At 36.0% G+C, this 20,993-nt stretch overlaps 2 protein-coding genes and 1 long non-coding RNA gene across 8 annotated transcripts; all 3 read left to right on the top strand.

The window, feature by feature from the left end:
• The first annotated feature begins 223 nt into the window (after window positions 1-223).
• Window positions 224-14,301, top strand: LOC104225456 (uncharacterized). 6 transcript variants are annotated; one of them, XR_011400653.1, is made up of 6 exons: window positions 224-395; window positions 517-681; window positions 2,076-3,167; window positions 12,784-12,850; window positions 12,943-13,066; window positions 13,546-14,301. XR_011400653.1 is itself a non-coding variant. In XM_009777255.2 (5 exons), exons 1-5 carry the CDS (start codon window positions 375-377, stop codon window positions 13,575-13,577), a joined length of 1,377 nt encoding a protein of 458 aa, XP_009775557.1. In that variant the 5' UTR covers window positions 226-374; the 3' UTR covers window positions 13,578-14,301. The 6 variants fall into 6 exon arrangements, 3 of the variants coding, with proteins under 3 accessions (XP_009775557.1, XP_009775558.1, XP_009775555.1); XR_011400654.1 differs by lacking the exon at window positions 12,943-13,066 and adding an exon at window positions 10,568-10,661 and having other exon boundaries at window positions 228-395; XR_011400655.1 differs by lacking the exon at window positions 13,546-14,301 and adding an exon at window positions 10,568-10,661 and having other exon boundaries at window positions 228-395; window positions 12,943-12,978.
• A 235-nt stretch (window positions 14,302-14,536) lies between these two features.
• Window positions 14,537-18,428, top strand: LOC104225455 (uncharacterized). The gene is made up of 4 exons (XM_070150353.1): window positions 14,537-14,665; window positions 15,348-15,662; window positions 15,751-15,998; window positions 16,155-18,428. Exons 2-4 carry the CDS (start codon window positions 15,596-15,598, stop codon window positions 16,161-16,163), a joined length of 324 nt encoding a protein of 107 aa, XP_070006454.1. The 5' UTR covers window positions 14,537-14,665; window positions 15,348-15,595; the 3' UTR covers window positions 16,164-18,428.
• Window positions 18,429-20,067: 1,639 nt separating this feature from the next.
• LOC104225454 (uncharacterized) lies at window positions 20,068-20,638 on the top strand. The gene is made up of 3 exons (XR_710605.2): window positions 20,068-20,146; window positions 20,227-20,325; window positions 20,409-20,638. It is a non-coding gene; the product is annotated as an uncharacterized lncRNA (long non-coding RNA).
• Window positions 20,639-20,993: the final 355 nt, after the last annotated feature.

Below are 20,993 nucleotides of genomic sequence, written 5' to 3'. Positions count from 1 at the left end.
AAGATGTACGCTCGTTAAAAAGGGTCAAGTTCGGGGTCTTTAATTATTCTGACGAAGTTTTTATAGTTAATACAAATAATATAATTTATTTGAGATCACAAATTTTAAAAGTTTATAGCAATACAAATATTATGATATATTTAAGACTATTTCAAAAGTATTTTTTTCTCTGTGTATCAAGTCAAATGAGGATAAACAAATTGAACTGAAGGAGTATTGAAATGGTTATCTCCAACAACCAAGAGTTTTTTGTTAACCCATTTTTAACATAACCTTTAATGTCATAACTGCTTGAGCATAGAACTATAAAACCAAAAAGACTCCATCATCCCCTTCCCTTTTCCCTAACTTCTCTCTACACTTCGGTAGCTGTAATGAGAACGCATATCGACGAGGTAAAATCCCCTACTCTCTCTACGCCACTGCATGAACTTTTCAGAGGTTGAGGCATATTTGATTTATTGTTGTTGTGAATTTCGTCGTGTATTTTGGTTATTTTATTTTTTTGGGTGGCAGAAATTAAAAGCGTTGAAGAAGAGGTATGAGGATATAATAATTGAAACAAGAAAGGAGGCTTCAACGAGGATTATGATGTGGGAACAAAAAGCTCTTTGGTATCAGCGCGAGCTTCAACTTGCAAAACAAGAGGCCCTTCACATGCAGCAGCTCAGGCTCCAACAGGTACAATTTTTTTTTTAATTTTATTTTATATTTTCTTGAAATGGGGTTTCGCGTTGTTTGAAGTTTCATTCAAATAAGGGAACTCTTTAGTTGTTGGGTGTAGAGTTCACAAGGGAAACCGAATTGCTGGGCAATCAAAAGGAGTAAGTGACTCCATCAAGGAGGAGCAATTTTGCAATGATGATAAATGATAACAGGGAGGGGAGAGAACACGGAGATTATAAAAGAGTGAAGAAGATACAGGTAGAAGGAAGAGATTAACGAAGGTAATGGTAAGATGGGCTTCTTTGAAGATTCGAAGCACTCAAGGGTGTGATCTAGTGTTCAATGACGTGGGAAGATAACCGTAAGGTCTTAGGTTCAAATTCCAGCTGAGGCAAAATGACACTAGGTTTTCTTACCATCTGCCTAAGCTTTGGTGGGAAGAGTTACCGGTAACTGTACTGGTGGGAGGTAGTAGGTACCCAGTGGAGTAGTCGAGGTGCACACAAGCTGGCGCGGACACCACTGTCATTAAAAAGTGGGGGAGGGGAAAGAGAAAATAATATCAGAATTGAGTGGGAAAAAGATTCATGTGCTTCAGGAAATGGAGTATCCATTTAGTATCTTTTAGGGCTTTGAGGAGAAGTAATCAACTATTTTCTGAAATAGAAAAATGGTGGCCGGAGGCGAGTAGGGAAGAGGAGATTGGAAGATTAGCCATGCTAGAAACAAATAAATTTGAGGGAGTTTAAAACGTTGGAATGTTGTATCAACTGTGAACCTCGTGGGAAGTTCACGGGAGGGGGAGAGTGTGTGAACTACTAGTTATGGAAGCTAAAATAGGATCTATGGAATGAAAAGGCATTAAATGATTCTAGTAGAAGCGTCATCATAAAGGCAGAGTCGAGAGACCGTGAAGCAAGAATGGTATATTTGGTAGTTTTGAGGAATTTAGGTAGTTGGAAAGGAGGGAAAGTAGACTATAAGAAAGGATAAAAATCATGTACATCTGGTGCAAAATTTAATTTCACATTGTGTAGTTAGGGAAACATTTTCTTCTCAGCTGGTTAGGCGGTCCTTGAGCTTGTAATGTAATTTAATTTGTGAATTTACACCAACTTGATGTTCATTAATAGATTTTTTTTTTACTTATCAAAAAGGTTTCACCCCAAGATTATGCTTTGCCACATAGATAAAGCACTTTGTTAGCTTATGGTTGGAATATCCAGTTTTGCTCTCTTGAGTATAAAATTATGATATTTTCAGAGGTAAGTTTGTGCCTTAGCATACAGCAGGTTATATGTCATATTTAATTAAAACACACATAAGATGGAAGTGGTACTTACCTGATATCCAAGTAATATTTTTATTTTGAAACTTAATGTCTCTAATTGGACTCTCCTCTTTGACAGATTAGTGAAGCAGAATTGTCATCCTTGAGTCAACAGAGGAAGATTGAAGAACTCGAAGCTCAACTTCAGGAAGCAGAAGATATTGTATATGATATCAGAGTAGAGTTGAGAAAAGTTCAAGCTGAACTTGAGAGAGTGAGCTGCAACAAAGAGAAGGATGTACACAACTTGCAGGATCACGATACTGCTACTCCTGGAGAACTACCAGAGGAGAATATAGTCTCATTGCCTCCCGAATCACAGTATGGTTATGTGACAACTTCTAACTTGAAGGTAGCCAATATGAACCAGAATATTGAGGGCTACCAGTCTTGCCATGCAAAGGTTAACATTAGAAGTCCTTACATTGCTGGTGGGGATTTGTCCTCTTTAGGTTTGAGAAGCAAAGCACCAGAATTATACCAAAATGGATGTACGCAGAGACTTCCTGCTTCCGAAGGAAACCTATTAGATAGGGAAATCCGTCATGAAAATATGTCTCCCAAGCATATTCCAAATATCCCAACCGATTGTTGCTTGAGATCTCATTTAACTACAGCCAGAGACAATGTTCCTAGTGAAGATCCTTCTGAGACGGCCCAAATATTATCCACAGGAAAAGCTGAACCAGGCATGCCGATCGGATTCACAGAAACTTCAGATGATAAACCAGGGTCAGTTGAGGCAACTGGTGTTCATAATGCAATAGATGAGCATGCAGGATTAATGGGGAAGATGGATATTTCAGAACAAGATAATAGATCTGGGGAGGGCTTAGAGGTTCCTGCTTACAAAATAGATATTGATAGTGTTTGCAATCAGTTGTTCTATCTGAAAAAACTTTGCAATCAGTTGTTAAACTCAAAATCTACGGTATCTAATCTAAACAATGAGAATCCTAGTCAGCCTCTAAATGATAGAGTGATTAAATACACATTCCAAAGAAAGAGGAATAGGGATTTGTGTAGGGTATCTGCTGAAAATGCTTCAATTGAGAAGAACTCGTTGAAGAAAACAAATGAGGGGAAACTAAATAATCTTCTGGAACCTCAGAAGTTGACAGTGACAGAATCATCAGAAGACAGTGGGAAAATTGCAGAGGTTGCTCAGCAGGTTAGTTATTTGATCGCTGTTGATGTTTCTGCCTATCTTTGTGTATACCTTTAAATGTTTATGACTGGTACACCTTCAATATGAGATATGCACTACAAGAAATTTTCCAACGTGCTTGGAGCGAAATGCTTAAGAATAGATGAGTTAGATCAGATAGAAGCCTAAATTCCTATAACTCAGTGCAAGTTACAAAAGGTATTCTCTCCTTCATTTTTTTGATGTCATGGTGCACCTGCTCATTCATTTAGCTAATGAAGTTAGGATTGCGGGGCCCATTCAATAGCGTTGGATGTATCCAATGGAGCAATGACACTGAAGTCTTTTATTGGTAATAGGGCTGGCCCAAAAGGTTCTACTGCCGAGGGATGTTTAGCAACTAAATTTATGACCTTATGTAAGGCTTTAGGGGCTAGCAAACAGTGGAAACTTGATTCTTATGAACTAGAGCAGGCACATTTTATGTTACTAGTTTCTGGGCCTGCGCTTTGCGCGTTAGCCATATCATTAGTACATTATTAAAAAACACATAAATATTACTCATACTCCATTAAATAATATTCCCTCCATCCCAATTTATGTGGAGGTGTTATACTCGATAAAGAGTTTATGAAAGAAATGAAGATATTTGAATCTTGTGGTCTAAAACAAACAATACATATTTGTGTGGCTGTAAATCAATTCATTAAGGGTAAAGTAGGAATTCTAAAGATAAATTATTTCTAAATAAGGAAAGGTAGCATTCTTTTTGGGACTGACTAACAAGGGAAAAGTACCACATAAACTTGGACGTAGGGAGTGTATTTAAGTTATAATATAAAATAAAAATAAATAAGATTAAGTTCTTGAAAATAACTCAATAATGGAAGAAATTTGAAACGGGAGAAAAGCAAGCTCAGGTTGATAAATGATGAGCTTATTGAAGTGACGTAATTGTTAAGAAGCATACATGAAGTTGATGTCGAATGAAAGTAATATTTGTTAGAAGTTGTACAATAATTCGATCAACATATATCTTCCTCGGAATGACTAGTAATCATTGTCAGTTTCGTGGTATATACCTGCAAAGAAGTAGTAGTTAATTATGATAGGGATATCTAATAGATACTGATATCAGATAATTTAATTGATAAATATAAATCATTATTTCACGTACATGTGCATATTTTCTAATTCAAAATTATGAGTCTTTCCATATATAAACTAGGAGAAAGAATATTAGTTGATTTGTACAAATAATGAAGGGACACCTAAAAATCTAGGTTGAGAAGACTTTTTGACTGAACTCTTAAAGAAGGATATAAGGAATGATCAAAACCTTTTACTGAATAAGACCTTATCTTGCAATAATTTGTGCAGTCATATAAAGTAAAAGGGACTAATTGAGAAAAAGAAGAAAAGATGAAATTTATGGCATCTTTATGATAAGGGCATCGCCAAACAGGTGACAGAAATAAAGAAAGGAAAAGGAGCTGCAGTCTCTAAGAGTTGTACTAATGACGGCAAACTTAGTTTATTTTTATGAAGTAAGATGTTATATAGCTGGCATCAAGAAGATGCAGAGAATTACAAAAGAAGATTGGAATAGCTGTTAATACAAAATCCTACAAAGTGCTGGGAGCTGATTCCAAAACCAAAAAAATTGATGGTAGGCCATAGTAAGAGAACTAATGAAATCTAAAAGGGGGAGAATATCATTTACAGGGCTTAAATTACTCCAACTGAAAAGATTCATTAGACATTTAGATTTCAGAGAACAGTTAGGAGTGGAAATGCCATAAAAACATCTGTGATTTCTCTATGTCCAAATACACCAAAATATGCATGTTGGGATCATCTTCTACATCTTCATGATGGATATATCAACTTTCCAGGAGTTCCAACTTTCCACGGCTTCCTTTATACTCTGAGGGAATGTCCAACTGATGCCACAAACTGATAGGAACATGAAACAGAGAATTTTGCTTCTTTTTCCATTATTTAAATAAGGATTAATGAAGCAATTTAGTACTTCCCAAATGATGATGCCTAGTACATGAGTATTGATTTCTAGATAGTTCCCCAACATGACTTTGCCTAGAATAACGCAGAAATCAAAAGGTCTAGAGGATAGACCCACATTCCTTGAAGTCCTGAAACAAAATAATAAAGGGAACAAAAATAAGCTTGTCTAGAGGAAAAGAAATAGACTTACATGTTTGTGTAGTCGGGCCTGAGCAAAACACACCAAAGAAAAGAGCAGTAGGCTTTTATGGGAAAAATAAAGCTTCTGACCGAGAGAAGAGGGAAAGGATAAAGTAATGAACTAATTAGACACTTTGTTGTCTACTTTTATAAAGTGCAGTAAGAATGTCAAAAGGCTGTGCAAATATATGGAAGCTGAAGGAACAACAATAAAAGCTCGAAATGTGAAAAGGTTGTAAAGAATGATTAAGAAAATTTACAACATCCTATAATAACTATTGGTAGATGAAACAATTCTTCACATCCAACTCAATGTAACAAAAAATAATCATTTCATGGAAGGTAATTTTTTTTTTTTGAAGGACAAAAGGTTGATAAAGATATGGACATTGAGCGTAACTCAACCCCAAAAGCTAGCTCATACGGTGAGGATTGCTCAAGCCATATAAGGAGACCAAGTCCCCCATCCCTTAGCCGATGTGGGAGACTCAACCCCCCCTCCCTCGCACGCCCAGACCTACGAACTAGAGTGTGGACAATATAATATGGGGGCCTAACATTGGAGAAACAAAGAATTGAATTGGGTCCGATTCTGATACCATGATAAAGATCTGGACATTGGGCCTAACTCAACCTCAAAAGTTAGCTCATGAGGTGAGGGATGCCCAAGCTATATAAGGAGACCAAGTCCCCCATCCCTTAGTTGATATGGGAAAGTCAACAATTGTCACTCAGATTTTAAAGGATTTATTTGTAAATCAACTTTAGAGTTAGGGTGTTCCCACTTTTAGTATAGTACTAGTTTCTCGACACGTGTATGCCTGGTCATATAGTAGACGGTTTGTAAAATAAAATCGATACAACTAAAACAGAAGTTTTGAGTAAATAATTATATATGAAGAACAAAGTAAAAGTTTCTTTCTCATCAATAACGATTCTTCTAATATATCAAATATTTAGCTTGACTATTTTCTTGTTTTGGGATATTTCAACAATATTTTAATTGTGAATATGAGTAACATCAACTATGATGGCAAATATTTCATGTCTTAAAGTTTCTGCTATGTCTTTAGAAATTATAGCCTCCCAAATCCAGACTCTAAAAATCTCATTGGACAAGAACATAAGCTTATAATGAGAAAGAACCTACCTGCATAATGCATTGAATTTTTTAATTAGGTGAGAAGAATAATCCATAGCTTAATAAATGAAATAGCTTGCGTGGAGTGAAATCTTTTCAATTGTCACGCTTACAAAGGAAATATCAACAACTTACATCCTTCAAGTCTATCTTGGAAGAAGTGTAAAGTCAATAAAGGGAAACAATTTAGAAATTAATCTTCACTCATCACAATTCACATGCATAGCACTCTCCAAAACTGTTTACTCTACAGCTTCCTAAGAATATTTCCTATCTTGCAGCAACGATGTATTCAACATATTCGTCTCCTCTACGACTTAATTGCTAACTCTTAAATCTCACTTAGACCACAGAAAAAGAAAAAAAAAGTAACTCTAACCTCATAGAAGAAATTCTGGTGGTGAGATCCCCAAGTGTGACATATGAATCTCTTCCACTTCGAAATATTTTCAATCTTTAATGCATGACGTGAAGAGCCCTGAACACAAGTTATCAACAAAATCATGTCATATAAATACTATATGGTTGAATATTGTATCATCTTGACTTCAGAAATTAAGATTCTAACTAAAAATCTAACGTCCATATACCAATGACTTTTATTTTCACTTGGATGCTTGAAAAAGGAATAAATATTACATGGCCAATGACACGAATAGCGGCATTGCCAAGTGCAAAGTCAATCTCAATTTTCAAGTTCAGTATTGTTTTTCTACTGATAAATGGATCTTGGACCTAACTTAACCCCAAAAGCTAGCTTATGAGGTGAGGATTGCCCAAACCATATAAGGAGACCAAGGACCTCAAATTCCTCCGATGTGGGACAACTCAATACCTACCCCCCTCACGCCCAGGCATGCACACTGGAGCATGGACAACATAAATGGGGGCCCAACATCGATAACAATAATTGGGATGGGCCTGGCTCTGATACCATGATAAATGGACCTTGGACCTAACTCAACCCCAAAAGCTAGCTTATGAGGTGAGGATTGCCCAAGACCATATAAGGAGACCAAGGACCTCAAATCCCTCCGATGTGGGACAATTGAACATCTACCAATGTGTTATGAGATCCAAAAATATCTATCTCAAATAGGTCTTCTTAGTAGCATTTAACATACACTTTTATATGCAATGAGTTATTATTATCAATTCAGCTAGTCAATATATAGAGTGGCTTACATTCAAGGATTAATCACTCTCGCATATATGTGCTGTCAAAACTTAATAATTGATCAATTAGTTAATACAGTTGAAATCATAGCATTGGCAGAAAATGAATAAGAAGAGCACAAGAATGGATATCACAAATAGGTAGACATTGTAGCATAAAAAATGAAGAGGTCAAAAGAAGCAATTTTCTTTTACAAACTATAAACTCTGAGGAAGACATCTTAGAGTTTCTTCCCCCGTTATCCCTTCAGATTTTTATCTTTAATCTTCAGTGTACCATGTACCAGATGACTGCTTGAGAGTTTTCTCTAATATGTCAATATAATTAACTCCATGGTATTTCTCAGCTGTCATCTCCAATTCCAGTTGAAATTCTAAAGTCTAGTGTTATTATTTTCATAAATTCAAGGGTGTTTTCCTTAAGCACAGAGTACCAGACATAAAATTTGTCACTTTCCTTCTGCTTTCATGTAAAGAAAAAAAATCCTATTTTCTCCTCTACTAAGTAGTCAAATCTTTTAGGAAACTCAAGCAAAACACACGTCTCACTACAACAAAAAATTACAGAACAAAGAAATCAAAAGAATGACAGCAAAGCTTACTGAAAATATCGAGACCTTATCCTCATCTCAGTATCCGTTTCTTCACCAGTCTCTGCATCCTCACCATGCATTCCATCATAGAGTCCTCAACATCAGAAGCCAAAACGGATTGAAGTTACTTCTTGTCAGTGGGCCAAGTAAGTCCGCTGACAACTTGGCCCACTAACAAAAAGGTAGTGTCTATCCAACTACCATCATCAAATTACATAATTACAGTTTTTGATACATGATAAACCACATAACATAGTAAACAACATGAGGTATAACTTAATTTTGAAAAACAAAAACTTACCTCACGTGGGCTGGTACATATCTTCTCATGAATGCTAGGATGAATTTATGCCACGATGTGGAACTTATCTCTTTCACTTCCTTAGATGCTATTGAATCTCTTGGTAGTGTCTTAACCAACAAATATTACTCTGAAGACATGCCGAGAAATTGGTACTGTGGTGGGCTGGTGTCAATGAACACAATGATGAAATTCAAAATCTCACACGACAGCGCACTCTTCAAACCTTCCATCTTGACCCCATAAAATGGCATCTCAATGTTCAACCATATTCCAGTCCCTGCAAACATATTTAGAGGCTTCTTAATCAGAATTAAAACAAACGATGACAGTACAAAAGTGGCAATAACCGATAATAGAAGAACAAAATAAGTGAATAAGTGAAGTGGTTTGAATGAGAAAATTTCCATTGGAGATATTACTCCAGTATGTGGAACTTTGTGAAGGAGCACATCGTTTCGTAACAATGAGTAAGAGTTGTTGGTAAGGATGGTAGCGTCTTTTTGTTTAGGGCTGTTTGCTAAGCGCATGTTTTTATTGGAGTATTTAATTTAAATAGGTCTATAATTAAAAATGATATTTTGATAATTTAACATTTGATTTAAGCCTTCGCACTTTTAATATACTCCCTCCGTTTCAATTTATGTGAACCTATTTCCTTTTTGGTCGGTGCCAAAAAGAATGACCCCTTTCCTTATTTGGAAACAATTTACCTTTATGCAATGATTTATAGCCACACAAAATATATGTGCCTCATTTTACACCACAAGTTCAAAAGTCTTCTCTCTTTTCTTAAACTCCGTGCCCAGTCAAATGGGTTCACATAAATTGAAACGGAGGGAGTAGTATAGATGATGAAGATTTGTGGTGAAATTCAACCATAGTAAGTAATGACTCGTTTTAATAAGTCACTTGTACCTTTCCTTATTTTTCATTTAAAATGACATGTTATACTTCAATTCTTCGTAGATAGTCTTCACAAAATTCTAGTTGATACCTCTCAGAAAAGTTCAGATGTGGAATAGAATAGACAATTCATTAGTTGGTTAAAAGTAAAGATGAGTACTAGTTAAGCATTTTTTTTCAAGTAAATAGTATCTGCTAAATTATGTACTTGATCTTGATAGATTTCAGGACTTTGTACAAACGTGATGATAGTAGCATATTTGGTGTCATTGTTGCATGGCCCTATGAATATGTGACAAGTTTCAATGGCTACATTATTAATAGATATAGTTTTCATGTTCAAGAATATGATAAAAGTTTGATAACTAAGAATTTTGGGGTGGTTGTAGTTGGTGAGACTGATGAAAAGAATAAAATATTGATTACCGTAAGACATGGCCTAAATTTGTTCATGGCTAATCTTGGAGCCAAAGTATTCAAAGTTGGAGCCAAAGAATAAAAGTATTTTCTTTTATTCTTTTTTCTTTACTTGGGGACCAAGAACTCTGCCCTATAAATATAGGTCATCTTACTTCATTTGAATCATCCCATATTTTGATTAGAAACTCATTTTGAGTATTCTTGTGATAGAGAGTTTTGTTATATTCCATAGAGTTAGTGTTGGGAAACACTTTGAGTGAACCTCTTCTTTGTGAGTGATTGTAGCGAGGTTATTCTCTTAGGATATATTTTGGGATAATTAGAGTTTCATCTCTAGTTTTGTACTCTCTTTTGTGTACCGGTTGTTATAGTGAAATTGCTCCTCTCTGCTTGTGGACGCAGTTCACCTTGACCGAACCACGTTAAATTTGTGTCTTCTTTATATGCTTTAATTGTCGTTATTATCAACTTGCATTGTTTTTGTTATTATCATTATAACATTGTTTGGTTAAATTCTGCACTACTCGGATTCTCGATCCTAACAAATTGGTATCAGAGCCGGATCTAACCGGGTTAGTTTCAATAGTCAAATATGACTCTTAACAAAGACTTATGTTGAGAAATTTAACTGAAATGCATACTTCGGAATGTGGCAATTAAAGATGGAACTATCCTAATTCAGGATGGCTTAAATTTGGCATTGCAAGGAAAGGAGAAGAAGCCGGATAAAATGACGGACGAGGAATTTGCTGTCACAGAGAAAAAGGCAAAATTAGGTATCATCTTAAATCTCTCAAATGAGGTTGTACGTGAAGTTTCTATAGAAACAACATCCAAGTGGGAAAAATTAAAAACCTTATATATGAAGAGGACTGTGGAAAATAGACTTTACCTAAAGCAGAAGCTTTATACAATTCGTATGGGTGAAGGTACCTCTATTCTCTCTCATCTTGATACTTGTGATTCCATTCTTATGGATTTGTGTAATATAGACGCAGAAATTACAGATGAACATCAAGCCGTGATATTGTTTTGTTCTCTACCCCCATTTTTTAAGCATATAAGAGATACTATGCTTTATGCTAAGGATAATATCTCTTATAAGGATATTAAATCTATCTTAAAATCAAAAGAACAAATAGATAGTGATATTACTGGGGAAGCTAGTAGAACTCAAGCGGAAGTTGGCTTGTTTATTAGGGGTAAATCTGACTCAACATCCAAATACAATAATTTAGAGTGTCGTAATTGTTATAAGAAAGGTCACATTATCTCCGAATGTTATAAGTTGAAAAATAAAGAAAAGCATAAAGAAAGGAAAAATGAGTACAAAGATACTTACACCGCCGAAGCTAGTATAGCAAATGATGAGATTGAGGCAATTATATTTTTAGCAACAGACAATGAGTAGATTTTAGATTCCGGTTGTTCGTATCATATGTGTCCCTACAAGGACTTGTTTTCTACATATTATTCAGTTGAAGGTGTAGTTGTCCAATTGGATAACAATGCTACCTGTAACGTTATTGACAAAGGTACAATTTAGATCATAATACATGATGGTGTGGTAAGAACTCTCACCGATATAAGATATGTTCCTGAGTTGAAGAAAAATCTCATCTCTTTGGGAACTTTAGAATATCTTGGGTGCAAATTCACTAGTGAAGGTGGAGTTCTGAAATTTTTTCAAGGTGCTCTTGTGATCATGAAAGCATATAGATTTGATTCATTGTATATTTTATTGGGATCTACTGTTATAGGCACTACTACAGTTTCGGTATCAGACAACTTATCTGATTTTGATGGCATAAAATTTTGACATAAGCCCATTGGAGCTTTTTGGAGGTGGAGTAAAATAACTTTATCATCCAATTTAGGCCAAGGTGGAGATTTGTAAGACGTGGCCTAAATTTGTTCATGGCTAATCTTGGAGCCAAAGAATAAAAATATTTTCTTTTATTCTTTTTTCTTTACTTGGGCCCACCAAGAACTTTGCCCTATAAATGTGGGTCATCTTACTTCATTTGAATCATCCCATATTTAACTAGAAACTCATTTTGAGTATTCTTGTGATTGAGAGTTTTGTTATATTCCATAGAGTTAATGTTGGGAACACTTTAAGTGAACCTTTTCTTTGTGAGTGATTGTAGCGAGGTTATTCTCTTGGGATATATTTTGGGATAATTAGAGTTTTATCTCTAATTTTGTACTCTCTTTTGTGTATCGGTTGTTATAGTGAAATTGCTCCTCTCCGCTTGTGGACGTAGGTCACCTTGACGGAACCACGTTAAATTTGTGCCTTCTTTATATGCTTTAATTGTCATTATTATCAACTTGCATTGTCTTTGTTATTATCATTATCACATTGTTTGGCTAAATTATGCACTATCCGGATTCTTGATCCTAACAATTACTATGGATAATTAACTGAGATTTTTGAATTACGATTTCTAGGGAGAAGATGAATGATTTTGTTTCAGTGTGTGTAGTTTGACTTGTTTGACCGAAAAAGGGGTGTTAAAATAGATGAATATACTTTGTAACTGTTAGTCGCTTTCTTGAGATATTTTGAAGGAAGAAGTAGTTCTATCCAGAAAATTAAGATGAACTGCCTTTTTTACTTTTCGTTTTTTGTGTAAAGAAGAACTCTTACAAGGTGCAGTTTCCTTATCAGACATTATTGTATCCTTGTAAGAAGAACAAGGATGTAAACTTCCGCTTGTTTTGAACTTGTAAATATGGCTTCCAGCATATTCTTTTTGCTGAAGATTTGTAATACTGTTAACTTTCTAAAAAAAAGCCTTTTGTATTATATAAGTATTTTATATTAACGATCCTTCCAATAGTCTGGCATGTTGTATGAAAGGTTCAACCTCATGATCTGTTGACATTGTGCAGAACAAGGATGATGATTTAGAGGAGTCTGATAATTCTTCGCAAATGAAAAGAAAAAGAACTCATGAAGGTTTGAAGCTTTATCACACCTGCCTTTAATTTGTCAAACCCTTTACGATAATGAAAGTTCCATACTGGACTCCATCTGATTAGCAAGTTCAGTTGTAGGAAAGGGCATGTTGTCAAAAGCGAAAAGCGCAGAATAGCAATAAGGTTTATGGAGCTTGAAGCGAAAAGAGAGAAGTGAAGCACACGAAGTGAAGCCAAATTTTAAGGGAAACTAAAAGTATCAATCAATGAATTTATTTTATTGCAATTAAAATAACTAAGTTTAGCATCCAATGGAAAATAATGCCGACATTAATCAAACTCCTCAAAGTTGAGATTAGAAGAAGCGACTGATTCTCCTTGGCACTTTCTGCTCCATTGTTTGAAGCGCAAACTTCTTTAAAGCGCATGGCTTCACCTATGAAGCGATAACCGCTTGCTCTGTATCACTTCAGCGCTTCAAACGACGAATCAATGACTTTTAATAACACCGGGAAAGGGAAAGGTTTCTTTGAAATACTCCTTTTCAGCTTCAACTTGAAATATTCTTTTTTCAACTTCAACAAAATATTGTCCAAATGCCTACTAAAACTCCATCAGTGGATTGCTACTTGATAAGTGGAGGTTTTAGCGACTTGTCACTGTCTTTTGCTCTTGTTTTTGAGCCCAAAACTAACCATTTGATACCATATTTTATTGGAATTTGTCTGATTTCAGGTAGTGAAGCAGCTCAGTTGAAAAGAAGATGAAAAGGTCAAGAATGGAGCTAAAAAGTAGTACAAATCTTTCCATTTTCGAAGTCGATATATTTGCCAGGTTACCCACCTAAACTGGAAGTCTGTGAAAAGTGACCCATTGCGTGTGCAATGGACTGAGTGCGGGCAGCAATCAGAGTGCAAGAACAAATAAAATACTATCCCTGAAGCAAGACCAAGTGTGGACTGCAATGGAATTGTTCGGCCGCAGTGGTAGCCGCAATATACTCCACACTCCTGCAGCTTGGAAGGATCAGAGAATTGTCAATTATTGAAATGTTGGAAGCCAGGGAAGTGTGGCCGCAACACCTGAAGTGCGGACCGCAATCTCTGAAGAGCAGCCTCAATGCACACTTGCAATTGAAAACCGCTTAAGACAGCCAGATGCAGTGCAGACTGCAATGCTCAAGTGCGGCCACACTGCATCGGCATTTCCGGCAGTGATTTCCAGGACACTATAAATAGTATTTTTAGGTCTTTTTAGGGTATCTTTTGCCTTGGGACTTGGAATGAAGCAGCTTTTGTGTATTTGGGGTTATTTTCTAGGAAGATGATCATTAACAATATATTTTGCAATTAGTAGTTTAATTATATTTAGTTCTTCTATATTTTGTGTTTTTATCTCTTTAGTTATAAGTAGCTAGACTTATACCTAGGGTTGTATTTCAACCCTAGTATGTAAAACATTATCGGTTTTTAATATTGAGCTTGTTTATGAGTGGATTACTTATTATGTAGCTATTTTTATGCTTATTAGTGGTTGCAAATAATGATTCATGACCTTTGATTTGGTTCTTGCTTGAAAAAGAGGAATTAGGTTTGGGTAACTTGGACAACAAGGAATTAGACTAATTGACAGGCCTAGTTAATGAGAGGAATGAGAGTGAACTAAAGATATGAATATCATGACTTGGACACCACAATGCCTAATCTTAATGCAATCCTATTGACTTGAGAGAGCAATTTGGGTTAGACTACTTGGCAATTGAAAAACATCAAGTGGGTAAATTAGAGTGTGTGCCATAATAATCCCGATCAATTAAGCAAGATTGATAGATATACCTATTTAATTGAACACCATGGTAAAGAATACCACCCTAGGCTTTTCTCTAATACGTACAACCATAGCTTAAATGGAGTACATATTAGGTGTTTGATACTTTGTCTCTTAGATAACTCTTAGCATAATCATTAGATTTAATTGCTCCAAACATTGTTGAAAGCTAAATTAGGATATATTGAGTCTCTCATTTAGGTATTTACCTTACCATCATTTCAAACTCCTTGTGGTTCGACCACGGGGCTTAATTGGGTAATTATATTGCGACGATCGTATCATATCTCTTATTGAGGTGTGTTGTGGACTTTATCACTTCTTAACTGATTACATGTTCATATATGATGAAATTGACGTGCTAAGTACCTGTTATCTCTCTATTTTTATGTGTCTTTCATGTTTCTGTCAATCATCTTCTATCCTGTTGTCTTGCCTGCCAACCTCTTAGTTTCCCTTCAAGACCTTCACATAGAGATGATTCATCTGAAGAAGCATCTTCCAAGATCAAAGCTCATTTAAATTTAAAACTTGTTTACATATTGTATCTTCCAAGTTCATTTCGTGGTAATATGTTTAGGTCGTAGTGTGCTCTCATGTCTCAGAATTAGTCAAAGTGATAGTTGGTTCTTTTCTTATTGAAAACTTGCTGAACTCTCTTGTTGGTCGAGCTTAAAAATACTCTGCTCTTTCTATTTTTTGGTTATTAGGTTGAAATGAATCCTTCAAATTCCGGCAGTCTGAAATGTGATCAAGTTCGAAGACTATTAAACATGTGTACATTGCACCTGATGCTTTAGCAAGGGGACGTGAGGCAAAGCTTCAGAGCTTTAGGCTCCTTAAGGTAAGTGTTGAACAAAGAACTACACTTGGCAAAGGTAAAAATTGTAATGCAGCAGTTTCTACTCAGAATGAGCTAGTACAGTATAATAGCATTGTGCCTCCTAGTTTTGATCCAATGGAAGACGATTTTCCCCTCCTTCAAGAAGCTGAAGTGATGCAAGACACTCAGAGAAGTGAAATAAGTATTTTGTTGTCTCAAGTTGTAATTTTTTTTTTTAATGTTAGTGGACTAGAATTTTTTTAATGTTTGACTTAAATTAAAATTTGCAGGTCCATGTGAATCTGAAAAGGCAAAAAAGATGAGAGGAAAGACCAGGTGTAAAAATGTCTTAGCACTCAAAGCTGGAGAGAAGTTGAGAGTTACTTTTTACCATAATGGAGTTGTTGGGAAGCATCATGCCACATTTGCAAGACACTTAGGTATGTTAGATCATGATCCTAATATGTGCCCGCTGCGAGTACACCCATGGGCGGACATCAAAGAAGATAAGCTGGAATGCATGTGGCTAGCTGTTACTGTAAGGATTTAAAGCATTTCTTGATTTGTTTTTCGAGCTTGATGCATGTCAACTAACTTGTATGGGATATATTTGCCTGCCACTGCATTAAGCTTGATGTGTTTGTACAACACTCCATTATTTTGAAACTTTTTTGGTTTTGTTGCTGGTTGCCAGCATGGATGATTCTTGGTTATTTGCTCTTTTCTGGATTCGTGATGTTTGGTTCATTTCTGGTGTCCCAAATACGTTTGACATGCATTAAATCCACAAAGTTGAGAACATGTAATGACATTCTTTTCCTCTGGTCAAAAGAGGTCAATGAAGCTGATTATGAAAAAGCTGCAACAGTATGAACAGGCCTCGGGTCAGAAAATTAGCAAGGACAAAAGTTTCTTCTCACCCCTACTCACACCTCTCAATCTATAAGGGACGGAATTCAGAGAGTGACGGGTTACGAGCACCATCACTTCCCTTTCAAATATCTTGGTTGTCCTATATATTGTGGAAGGAAGAAGCTCAGTTTCTTTGCAGATATGGCTACTAGACTTCTGCACAAAATTCAGGGATGGCAGGGTAGGCTATTATCGGTAGGAGGAAGGGCTACACTGATTAAACATGTATTACAGTCCCAGTATTTGCATATAATGGCTGCAGTTTCTCCTCCAAAAGCTATTCTAAAACAATTGGAGAAGCAATTTGCAGATTTCTTTTGGGGGTATAACGACTCCAAAAAAAAAAAAAAGTATCATTGGAGCACTTGGAACAAGCTGTATTTCTCAACTGCAGAGGGAGGTGCTGGTTTCAGAAGTTTGGAGGATATAGCCAAGACCTTTACTGCTAAAAGGTGGTGGAGGTTGAGAACTTACGATAATCTATGGTCCAAATTCATGATCAATAAATATTGCCCGAGAAGTCATCCAGTAACCAAGAAAAAACAATCTGCTGATTCTAGTTGTTGGAGGGAGCTGATGGAGATTAGAAACAAGGTGGAGCCTCATATCTTGTGGAGAGTCCAACAAGGATACCTCTCCTTTTGATGGGACAATTGGAGTGGCATGGGTCAATTAGCACAATTGCTGCATATTCAAACCCCTGACAATCTTTTGGTGGAAGATAGCATTACAGAAGGAGCATGGAATATTTATTTCCTTGAGTTATTGGTCCCTACCAATATGGTTCAGCACATCATAGAAATCAAAATTGGAAATACTCAAGGAAAGGATAAAGCAATATGGAGATTGTCTACTGATGGTCTTTTCTCTTGCTCAACTACCTATGATCTTTTAAGACAAAGAGGCAGACAACAGCAAATATGGAAGGACACTTGGATTAAGCACATCCCTTTCAAAATCTCATTCTCAATGTGGAGGATCTGGAAGAAAAAAATTCACATGGAAGAATCAGACAACCTCAAATTTTTATATCAGGACTTTGTATCACATAGCACCAGCTTACATCTGCTGGGAAATCTGGAAAGGTAGACGTGGAGCGAGATATGGTAGAGAATATCCAACTATGGAGAGAATATGCAATGAAGTTCTCTTCCATCTAAAGATACACTTGAAGAAAGTTGGAGCACAAATTGATTTGAGATGGAACTGGTATACTCTTTCCAAGGAACTGGACGGAAGAAGACCTTTAACTATTACACCAGTCTCATGGGAGAAACATCTAAGTAGCTAGATTAAAGTTAATACAGATGGGAGCAGTAGTTCAAGAAATCAGACAGCAGGTATAGGAGGCATTGTAAGGGATAGAAATTGAGATTTAATTATGGTTTTTTCTAACAAGCTCCATTTCTGCACTAACAATCAAGCAGAGATGCAGGCTGCTTTATTTGCGGTTAACTGGTGCAATCAACAGGGATATTGTAACATCATTTTGGAGTTAGACTCACTATTGGTGGTAAATATGCTAACTGACAAGAATGGAATTCCTTGGGAATTGTCTCAATGGGTGGAGTAGATTAAGGATAGTTTGCAAATTCAGCAATACAAAATCCAACATTGCTATAGAGAAGCAAACTCTGTAGCAGATGTTCTTGCTAAAGCTGTGAGTAACATGCAAAATGGAAATGTTGTTTTTTCCTATAACTGGAAAGGCCTTCCAAAGGATGCTAGAGGTTGCTCAAGGATGGATCAAATCCAGATGCCTAATTTTAGGATCAGGAGACAAAGGAAAGGGAATTTCTTGTAAGGTTATATCTACGCTCACATGTAACTGGGAGCTGTTCTCCCAATTTTTTTGGAAATTTAACTTAACCTAATTGTCTTTGCACTAGGATCTCTCTCTTTGTTCTTGGAAATGTCACAGTACATGATGTGGATATAACATGTATATTTTTGAACAACATGTATAAAGTTAGGGATACCTAACTTACTTGATGTAGATGGATAGGTAAGGTTTTATGTCCCCCTTCTTCATGTGTTCTCATTTTGGATGCTAATATACAGGTTTAGGGCTATGCCTAAACCCCCACCGTGAAGGTGAGATTTAAATAAATAAATAAATAAAAAGTAATGACACCTGGAATTGCAGAAGAAAAATTACTAGAAAGAACCTCCATTAATGCAAATGCAACATGGAGAAAATGGTGACAATTCATAATATTAATTAGTCATTGAATTTTCCCACTTCAACAGACAGATTTCACTTCACCTTCCACTCTAAGCCAGACTCAACATCATTTGCTTCAACCAAGAATTCACAGATCAATTATGATTTGTGACTCAGTTAAGAGGCATATCAAAAAGCACCATTACATCAACCGATGCCCAAAATAGGAAGAAATGCAAATCTGATAAGGAAAAGTTGTAAAAAATTTATATGGACCAGCAACTAGTAACATCAAGAAGCACTTAATCAGTCACAAGTTTCAGGTTCATTTAGCATACTAGTTAGTTCTCCTAAATACGTTTAGGCTAACTAGAAGTAGCATCATGTCTTTAGTCCATTATGCGTTCTCTTTGATGCATTTGGCAGGAAGAAGCTAAAACAGAAGTACAGTAGAAAAATATAGATCCTCATCACCATCATAATCATGACAAGAAAAGTAACAGTCATCTTATTCTTCTTGTTTCTGATCGTATCTATGTTCCCTGTTTCCATTTCTGGTTTAAATCAAGAAGGGAATTCCTCATTGTCATGGCTCTCCACTTTTAATTCTTCCTCTTCTGCTACATCTTTCTCTCATGGAATCCAAGACATGAAAGTCCATGCAGATGGGATTATTTCCAATGCACCAGCAGTTGCTTTGTTTCAAATATCAATATCAGGTCCGTGAATTTCCAACTCAAATTCTTTCTTTTCTGTCCTCATTCTCAAAATAAAGAATGGCAAGTCCTCTCAAATTGTAACCTCACTGATGAAAGTTCCAACTTTTATCGGAAACTTGTTCTCCCTGCGAAGTTTAAAGCTCAGTTTCAGTGCTCTGACAGGGAGCATTCCAGCTGAAACAGGAAGATTATCAAAACTAAAGCAACTTTCACTGAATTCCATTTTCTTTCAAGGTCAGTTACCAAATGAGGAAGTTGGTCAGAATTGCAGCAGCTTGAGTTCTGTTATAACCGTTTCTATATACTAATTTGATGTCGATTTCAGGTCAATTCTAACTGGAATACTAATTGCAATACTTTCCAGCTGCCTCTGCTTTTGCAGAAGAGAACTTGGACAATCCTGGCCTGGTGATGGACTACTTGTGTTTGATATAATTGTTGGTTACATTTTATTTTTCTAGTTTATTTGAAAATTTTGAGTTTCTTGTTTAATGATACTTGTGAAATATTTTTAGGACAAATTTGACCGTGATGACATGAAAGATCAAAGAAATGATGTTTTGAAACATATGAGAAAGTTATGGAACAATTGGAGGGCATTGCTGCACATGAACGTGAAATCTAAGCCATTGTACGATGCTCTACAAATATGCCAGAGGGGATAGACAAGAGTGATTGAAAATGGTTGGTCAAGGAGCATTTTTTAAATGAAAAATTTAAGGTATGGCTTCATAACTATTTACTAACTGCTAGTTAGTTCAAGTGGCAGATTATAATTTCAATTTTGTGTTGAATATAGGAAGCAAGTACAAGAAACTCAGTCAATAGATCTAAGTCGAGTATGCCTCACCTTACGGGTAGTGAGCTATTCGAGAGATTTTTTATGAATTGGTAAGTAAATCTTACAATCCTATGAGGAGACCTCCCATTATTTTGGAAGATTTGTTTGACTTGTCTATTTGAATGTGAAGGGATGCAAAGATGGTAATCCACCAGACATGGCAACTATTTTCTTTGAGACTCGTAAGAAGGACAACAAGCTTGTCGAACCTAAAACCAACCAAAAATATGTATGTTTTATTGATAAATTTTATCTTACATCCTTTTATTTAATTTATAATTACATTATTCTAAATATTCCTGTATTTTATAGGCTGGAATCCAAAAACTGGTAAAATGCGAGTCGTCTGAGGCAGTGAAAAGGAGCTCCTCAATGTAAGAGACATGCGGTTGGATTTGGGGGTGGGATAACCGCTGAGGTGTTTAAAGGGGGTACTCCTCAAAGAAAATGAATCACTAAAAAGACGCATGGATGACAGAGAGTAAATATGAACGGCTTGCAGGTGCACTGTTTCACCGATGCCGTCTTCAAATGAACCAAATACATGCATTTAACAGGTTAGTAAGTTTTCTACTAGTCCTTTACAATTACCACATGCAGCTAACCTTTATGTCTAACCAAACATAAAAAATATTAGAAAACATTTTCAATGGAAATATTTGCTAGTGAATGTAATCAGACCTTACTTATTTGTCGTCTGCGAGAAGTGGATAAAGGTAAAGCATTATAAAACGGTCTAGCCATCTCATACCAATAAAGTAGAAATATAATTGCTTAACTAATACAAAGGAGTGTAGTGTATCTCTACTGAGACACTAAAAGAAACCACTCCACATATGATCCTGCTCCCTTTAATGGTTGAACACTGAGGAATAATTTAACTGGAATTAGAGGCGC

The sequence above is a fragment of the Nicotiana sylvestris genome, chromosome 6 (assembly GCF_000393655.2).
Source record: "Nicotiana sylvestris chromosome 6, ASM39365v2, whole genome shotgun sequence".
Classification (NCBI taxonomy): Eukaryota; Viridiplantae; Streptophyta; class Magnoliopsida; order Solanales; family Solanaceae; genus Nicotiana; species Nicotiana sylvestris.
This window is presented reverse-complemented; position numbering and strand designations above follow the sequence as displayed.

Bases quoted from the DNA above. Each gene is read 5' to 3' on its own strand.
- LOC104225456 (XM_009777253.2), top strand. From the start codon at position 375: ATGAGAACGCATATCGACGAG. The intron at 396-516 runs GTAAAATCCCCT...TTTGGGTGGCAG, and splicing joins TGAGAACGCATATCGACGAG to AAATTAAAAGCGTTGAAGAA. The intron at 682-2,075 runs GTACAATTTTTT...CCTCTTTGACAG, and splicing joins AGCAGCTCAGGCTCCAACAG to ATTAGTGAAGCAGAATTGTC.
- LOC104225455 (XM_070150353.1), top strand. From the start codon at position 15,596: ATGGAAGACGATTTTCCCCTCCTTCAAGAAGCTGAAGTGATGCAAGAC. The intron at 15,663-15,750 runs GTATTTTGTTGT...TAAAATTTGCAG, and splicing joins CACTCAGAGAAGTGAAATAA to GTCCATGTGAATCTGAAAAG.